This window comes from Nylanderia fulva, unplaced genomic scaffold (genome assembly GCF_048542155.1).
Source record: "Nylanderia fulva isolate GAGA-0341 unplaced genomic scaffold, ASM4854215v1 Scaffold14, whole genome shotgun sequence".
Classification (NCBI taxonomy): domain Eukaryota; kingdom Metazoa; phylum Arthropoda; class Insecta; order Hymenoptera; family Formicidae; genus Nylanderia; species Nylanderia fulva.
In genome coordinates, this window is record NW_028189622.1 from 4,615,768 (window position 1) to 4,624,221 (window position 8,454).

The 8,454-nt window shown below is 28.4% G+C and overlaps 1 protein-coding gene across 1 annotated transcript; it reads right to left on the reverse strand.

Annotated features, from left to right (window-relative positions):
• Positions 1 to 2,301: 2,301 nt before the first annotated feature.
• Positions 2,302 to 7,537, reverse strand: LOC114929291 (kynurenine/alpha-aminoadipate aminotransferase, mitochondrial). Its single transcript, XM_029300785.2, has 8 exons — positions 7,102 to 7,537; positions 6,570 to 6,757; positions 5,995 to 6,165; positions 5,360 to 5,620; positions 4,431 to 4,610; positions 3,834 to 3,960; positions 3,253 to 3,461; positions 2,302 to 2,851 (listed from the first exon to the last, which is right to left on the reverse strand). The coding sequence occupies exons 1-8, from the start codon at positions 7,211 to 7,213 to the stop codon at positions 2,768 to 2,770; spliced, it is 1,332 nt and encodes a 443-aa protein (XP_029156618.2). The 5' UTR covers positions 7,214 to 7,537; the 3' UTR covers positions 2,302 to 2,767.
• Positions 7,538 to 8,454: the final 917 nt, after the last annotated feature.

The following is an 8,454-nucleotide window of genomic DNA, read 5'->3' on the forward strand; positions in this document are numbered from 1 at the left end:
AAAATTTTTATTTTATTAAACAAATTCATTTAAATATGATAAATTTAGTGTTTATTTACTGGTACTCAAAAATTCAATATTGCCTAGTTGTATCGACCGTTTGTTTATTTATCGTTTTTTTCGTTTGAATCGTAATTTTTTTGTTTCAATTTCATTAAAAATGTAAATATTTTAATATTTTTAAAAAATCTACAATTAATTTAGTAATAAAATTTAAAGAATTTAAAAAAAAAACTTAATATATATTTATATCATAATGAACGAGGAAAATATTATGACAGATAACCTTTGTTAACCAAAAATTGTATGTGAACATTTGTTTTATTTCTGTTATATTTTAGATAATTTCGAAGATAATGCCGAAAAGAAGAACAAGAAAAAAACTTCTGTATAGACAAATTATTTCTATAATTATAACTTTGCTATGTTCAAATATTAGGGTAGCTTCGTTCAACTATTAGGACAAACGCGTTTTTATCGTTTAAACACTGGTACTTTTACACAGCTTCATATTTTATTATATTTTTATATAATAAAATTAATAAAAACAATTGTTTGTATGCTTTTTAAACAATAAAGATATCAGTTTACAAGATAAATGCAAATCCTTAAGAAAATTTCTTGTTTTTATATAATAAAAATATTAACAAATGAATTTGTAACCTTAATCGTTCAACCACTAGGACGTTTACCTTATATATATAATAAACTTGCCTTATATTTCTAATAGAAAGTTTTATATTAGAAATATAATGCAAATTTATTAAATATCAAATTTTTTTAATATAATACTTGGCAAAATAATTTGGATAATTTCAATAGGATAATTTTTGAGTGGTCTCATGTTGATAAAATATTTCTTTTAATATTAAATATAATTATGATGATGAAGAGATGCCTGTGTACAAAGAGCACGTTGGACACTATGTTGTGATTCGAATACGAAAAACGAAAGTGCGGACTGGTTTTTCCGGTGAAATCCCACTCTCACGAAAATGTGGCCATTCGTATGATCGGCTATATCCCCCATGTAGCTCTCTAGCAACGCGCCGCAAAACGTCTTTTAATATACACTATATCTTCGAGGGGCTCTGTATGTTTTTATTCTTACAGCCTTCTCGCTCCTTCTCTACGAGAAAACCGAGACAAACTAGTTCCCTCGCAAATCCGTCACGATCTGTAGCTGTACGCATTATTGCTTCGCATTTATTTGATTCCATTATTCAAAAAATAATATCATTGAACTGTTTACTTATATTAGATTCAACAAAAATTTGCAGGCTTACATATTAATATATTTAAAACAACTTATCTTTAAAAAAATTAAATACAAATCATGTTGTAAATTCTATATCATTTACGTCCATTTTTTAAGCTTTGATTGAATCATTATAAAAAGAAGAGTAAATATTTCTTGTTAATTGCTTTAAATATTATTGCAATAATTACGATTATACTTTTTTATCCTTAATTCGCTTGTTAATGTTTTTTACTCATTAAATTTCTATACTTTTAAGGAATATCTCATATAAATATAATGTATGTGACATACGTTATATTTATATAAGACGCTTCTATAACACATGTGCACGTTATTATTTAAATTAAATAAACGGCGAGATATTTTTCGTGCTAAGAGACCAGAAGAATGCAGATTTCGCGTATTTTCAAATGATCTCTTTACATTACATTCATACATTCGAAGGAGAATGAAAGAAGCCAAAAGAGAGGCCGGAATGCTAAAGTAGGCGAACTGCAGAACGGATCTCGTCTACTTATATTGCAACAGATTAAATTAATTCTGGTAAATTAATTGGTAGTTAAGGTATTTAGCGTTAAGTGAGAATCTCCACCTTCTCTTTTCTACTTTTACTGGCTAGCCTTACTTACTGTTTTTGTTCGCACAATCTTCGCGCAATCACTTCCTCATTTTCGTCTCTTTCTTATAGTTTGTTTCATTCCACGTTTTCTTCTTTTTCTTTCTTTGCACAGGATTACGAAATAACAGATTAGTACGAAATTTGATTTTAAAATAAGAAAATCAAATTTTGGATTATTATAAGAATCAGAAAATAAGACTGCATCTTAAAATATAATCTCATAATTATTCATTATAATTATTAAGCGACTTTAAAGATTTTAAAAGAGCAATGACAATTTTTTTTAATAATGTCTTTTGATTGATAAATTAAATATAATTATTATAAATATAATAAATTCATTATTTTGTATATTTATTTCCAAACATAATAAATAATAATGAAAAGGAACACATATATATATAAAGAAATATTTCAGGAATAATTTTAAATAATGTTTTTTTATTAATAATATAATAAAATTATATACAAATAATATTATAATAGTATACCTTATCTAGTTTTAAGTACAATATTTTTTAAAAATTATTCAACACTGTCGTACATTGTAATATAATAACTATTCTCAAAGTTAAAATCTTTTTTAATTATACTTTTCTATAGTAAATCTTAATCTATACATAACTCTTTTGGCAATGCAATGTCCTCTGTTGACGAAACTAACGACTATGTTCTAAAAACTTTAAAATGTATGAAACTCATTCTGAGCTTACATATAGTTCGCTTCTACACCGATGTTCGGTAGAATAGTATCGATTAAGCAATGCAGCTTACTTTATTGATATCTTCCCGACACAGTCTTGTTTTAGTACCAACTAAAATAGACAGTAATTCTCAATATCGACTACTGCATGTAGTCATGTTTGATATTAAAATCGATCGTATTATCACGTATCAACATTTTCTATATAATTTTTTTCATCATTTTCTGCTAACTCTGACCGAATTAACTGTGCCAATCGTTTCATTGCCTAAAACATATACATAAAAATATAGTTCATTTATTTAGTGTAATTATATATAGATAAAAATGTTTTTTAATCTATAAATTCATTCACCGAAAATAAAAATAATTACTTTATATTTAATCAAATAAAAATAGTATGGAACAATAAAATAAATAAAATAATCATTTTTGAATTGCCTAAATTTGATAATCTAAAAATGTCTAACTTTACGATATTTGTTTAATTTTTACTTTAATTGATTATGAATAGTCATAATCTGTGATTAAAGTGTAGAAAAAAATATACATGGATCCCCAATTTCTAAGACATTATGTGCGATAAATTTTTTGAAAATATATTGTGAGTAAAATATATAAAATATAATATGTAAAATACATAAATATAAATATATAATTTTTAAGTACCAGATTCATCTCCTCATAAGAAGCCTTGGAAAAACTCGCTCTGATGGCATTACAAGGTTTCGCAGAACCTTTCACAAATGCAGCGCCTGGTGTCATGATGACACCATTCGTGACACCTCGCTGCATCATAAGTTTCCAAGTATTTTCGATTCCTCGTACTTTTATCCATAAGAAGAATCCACCTTTTGGCACATTGAAATCTGCCAAACCTGTAAAGAAGTCCGATACTCTCTAGTTTTCCAATTACATTTAGCAATTATATCTATATAAATGTTTCCGTATAAAGATAAACGTAATTTTTTATAACATGTGATAGCAGCGAGAGTAAAGTTGAATTATGTGGTTTGCGCAAAAGTACTATATTATCTCGTTATTCCGAGTATTTATTGATTAATTATATATTTTCTCCTATACATATATATTTCTTTTTTTACTAATTTTTCTATATATCTTTATACATTTTATAACATATATAAAAAAAATCATACATTTTACAGTAATACAATTATTATTATAAAAGAAGACAGAAATATCATTAAATATATTATCAGATATATATATATAAAGCAATATACACTTACCGTTCAAATGTTTGCGTGCCAGCATTGAAATAACATCCCTTCGTTCTTTGTAGAAATACCTTAATCTCTTATAATGTTTCATTAAGCCGTCATAACCCCAGATTTTCAATAACTGATACAGTATCACCTAAAGTCAAGGAATCGGCAACTTATTTCCGTGATAGCAAGCAATCAATGTTTATGTGATAGAAATGTTTGCGATAAGAACTGACACGCGCCACTGTCAGTTTGATTGAAGGAGGCATACGCCGGCTTCGCGCGATGTTTCATCATTCTGGATAATATTTACAGTTATCGCGTCTTTTTTTTTATTTCAATATAATCTTCCCGATTTTTTTTTTTTTACTTCTACAGTCAAGTATAAACACTCGCGTTTTATAAATATATATTTTGCGCTGATACGCGCGACAAACGTCAAAAATTAATAAAATTATTAATTAATAAAATTGATTAAATGTACGCGTTCCAGACTGTTGAATTAAAATAATTAACGAAAATGCATGCGATAGATTAATATGTATTATCAGTGACAGAAAACATTTTTGGTGATCTAAGAATACAAGGGTTTCTGCGAAGGGTAAGGGTTGTTCTACCAACCTGAGATAAGGTAGGAGCGTGAAGATGACTGCTCTGCAAATGGAGCTCTACACTAGCTATCAGAGGGGTTGTGGCGGTTATAAATCCTATTCTGAGACCGCTACTGATTACCTTCGAGAATGAATCCAATCTGATCACTCGGCCTTCTGTATCTAGCGATAAGAATGATTTTGGATCTTCCTAAAAAGAACATAAGTTTCTTTTTTAATCACCATATGCTTTTTTTATCTTCGCAAAATAGTTTCTCCGACACACATATCTAATATAGATATAAGATTTATTTAAATTATATAATTTTGTATAAAATATATCATTACATTATAAATTCAAATATCTATAGTATTCTATGTTAAAATAATATTACTAAAAATATATATATATATATATATTATAAAAAAGATTCTTGTTATACGAGAATTTTTATTGATATGCATTCTTAATCACTGTGATAAATGTGCTCGTAATTATATTAAATTGTCCGATACATGTGCAAATTATAATTAACAGATATCTCTTTTTATTTCAGACACGTAGCAAATTTTATATAACTTTTATATAACTTTAAATTTTATATAACTTTGAAAGAAAATAATCTTTAAAATTGATTAAAAAATCAACTATTTCTCTTTTATGAAATTTAATTCATATTTATGCACAACAAATTTTTTTTACAGACAAGCAGCGTAGAAAATGAATCTAATTTTCAATTGCAATCTGCAGATTTTTTAAATATTTTAATATTTTAGTATTTTAGTTCTTTAATTTTTTTAATAACTTTCCATATAACCAATTGCTTAATAAAAAATTTATACATGTATATTTATTTTATTATGTTTATAACTCACATTTATACGGTTAACATCTCGACTTAAATTCATATATATTATATATACAATTTTTTGCTTCGCATAAGAAGAAATTGCACCTACCTGGTCATAATGCACAAAATGATAAGGATCATCGTCAAGTATCAAGAAATTGTATTCGCAAGCTATTTTGTAAATTTCTTTTCGTCGTTCCAAAGACACAATGATGCCAGTAGGATTTGTGCCCGTAGGATTTATATACATTATTTTCGGCATTTTTGCACCGGAAATCTCACGATTCTTTAGAATTTCTCGGAGCATTTCCGGTATGGGACCATCGTCATCTTGTGGGATTATTACAAATTCCGCTTTGTGAGGTGCTACCTATGATTAAAATCGAGAGCGCTCGTAGTAACGTTGAAATAATAAATCGCGTAAGTTTTACATGTTGTTTTATAAAAAAGCTGGTTTTATAAGGATAAATTATATAAAAACTTTAATTCTTTTTATTAATATAACGCGTGATCTAATATTTTTTATATTATTCTTCAAAAATATAAAGAATATTATCTATTGCGGATTCACATTGCACATATTGTGATATCAAAAATAAAATCAGATTGCAGGATTTTGTCAGAAATATCGCTATCATGCCAACTATCATACATCGCAAATATTAGAAAAATAAAAAAATAAATAAAATGATACGTGCAAAATTCTCTCTTTCTTTAATGATAATATCTATATATATTACTAACCACAATTTCGACGCCGGGATAGAAGGAGTCGGGGACTAAAATCGGATCACCAGTGCCGATTATAGCCTCCAAAACCTTGCTAAGCCCATCCTGAGACCCCGCAACGACGACTATGTCGCGACTCTCCCATAAGGGTGGCGCGTGTGCCCTCCTCTGGAATTCCCTGAGGGCCTGAAACCAATTTGACGTTCGACGTTGTTAGACACATTGTAGCGCCGATTCCCTTATCTCGAAAACGAAAAATTCCGGATGTAACGACACGAACGATTACACAAGAAATATAAAGTCACGCGATACACTACTCTGTACGTGTGATATAATGAAAAGAGCATCGCAACTTAATTGATGATTCTCGCATATTTTTATTCTTCCCGTTTTTAAAAAATTTTTTTTTATTTTTATTGTAACGTAGTTCCTTTAATCGACGAATTATTTAAACGTGACATTATGCGCTACGTAAATTATGTGTTGTTATTATTCTAAAAAATGTTACAAAATGTTTTGGTGAATATAATTTTTAGAAATTATTTATATATCATTATATATTAAATAAAGATATGAAAATGATTTTCTACCTGTACGAGAGGAGGATAACCTTGCGTAGGTATATATTGGAGAGCAGCGCCTAATTCGGTCCCGTTGAGAACGAAGGATGAACCGTCGTAAAGTTTAACTGAGATTTCCGTGAATGGGAATGTATCTTCATTGGGCATTCCCTCTGCCAAAGAAACGGTGCTTTTTGGCGCTGAATACGCTATTTTAGCTAGAACAAATAAACAATTCTCGTTGTCACAACTTAAAGTTTAAATGAGATTTTAATAGATTATAAAAATAATGTATATAATATCATATTTGTTAATCAAGACAAAATATTAAAATTTAGTCAATTCGATATACTAACGAGTAATTTTACAATTTTTATAAATGAATTTATTAATTTTACACAATCTACTTTATAGATATTTTATCATTTCCAATTTTGTCAATTTATCTACCAAGCAATTGTCGTTGATTAAATATAAATTGATAGAATTGTTCGCTGATTTATTCTTCATTCATCATTAATATCGCGATTAAACTATAACAATAAAAAAGAAGTGTTCTTACTTAGCTCTCGCGTTGTAGCTGGCCGTCTGCGTCTCGAGACTTCCGTCTTAAAGTAAGAATAATCCATTTTTCTATTAGAGATTATATTCTCTTCAACAGGTCCGTGCAGCATTTCGATCGATTATCGCGCACAAATTCGTATGTCGTTGTTTGAAAATTACTTTTAGCTGTACAATTACAATTAACTATCGTTAATTAATTAATCGATGTGCTAATTGACTTTAATTTTAATTTTCACAATCTCCGAAAAACATTTATAATGTTGCTCAAAGAATATGTACTTTCTATATGATTATCAACAACAATAATGACTCGATACGTAGTCTTTTTGTAAGTATCGTCTCTTGTCACTCAACAAGGCAAATGAGCCTCATGAAAAACACTTTCTTTCAAAGTGACTGCTTGTGCTACCCTTGTCAACTGACGGCGCTCTTGGTTAAGCCCGCTTTTATATTTTGTGATAACACATTGGTTGCGTCAGATAATATTAACATTGGGAAAGTAGCATGAGTTACATATAATAGAAAATAACTAACAGATAATTACAATCTGATATCTGTCCCGGGCGAGCTATCTTTCTCTAACATCTATACATTTTTTCCTCCTATAAACGTAAAAAGTTTTTTAGGATAATATTTAAGTTTTCGAAGAATGCAGACTTATTCAATAAAGATGCATATTTATTTTTTAAACATATAAAATCAGATTAAAATATCAGGAAATACCAGAGTACACTCAGAAAGAACGGGAAAAGGCAGAAAATATTTTTGAAATTTCCCCTCGCACACAAACATACACACACATATACATATGTATACATATATGTATATACGCATGCATATACAACGTGCATGCGTGGATAGAAATGAGATAAAGAATCACTTCATTGGCAATATTTGTGAATATTTAAATCTTACACATGTATTATATATTTATTATTTTAAAAAGACAGTAACAATAAAAATGAAATCGGTTCTTTTTCTCTCTTGACATGCGGTTCTCGCCTATTTTTTCTTATTAACTTTCTTGATAATTTCTTTCTTTCTTAATTTTTTGAATTTATAACGATCGTATTATCGCGCTACCTGAGTCAACAATACACAATTTTCACGAGAGGACATAGTAGTAAATGGCGCGAATACTTTGCGTTTTTCTCAAAATTTTTTATTATGCACTTTCGCGTTCCAATTTGCTGCTTTCGTAATTTCTCCGGAGCATTGAACGCGCAGATAAAATAATAATCTCCCAAATACAGATGTTTTCAGAATTAGTAAGCATAAATCCATATATCATGTCAAAACATCTTAATGTAACATGTATTTTTTTGCAACCACTGGCAACCACTTATCGCAC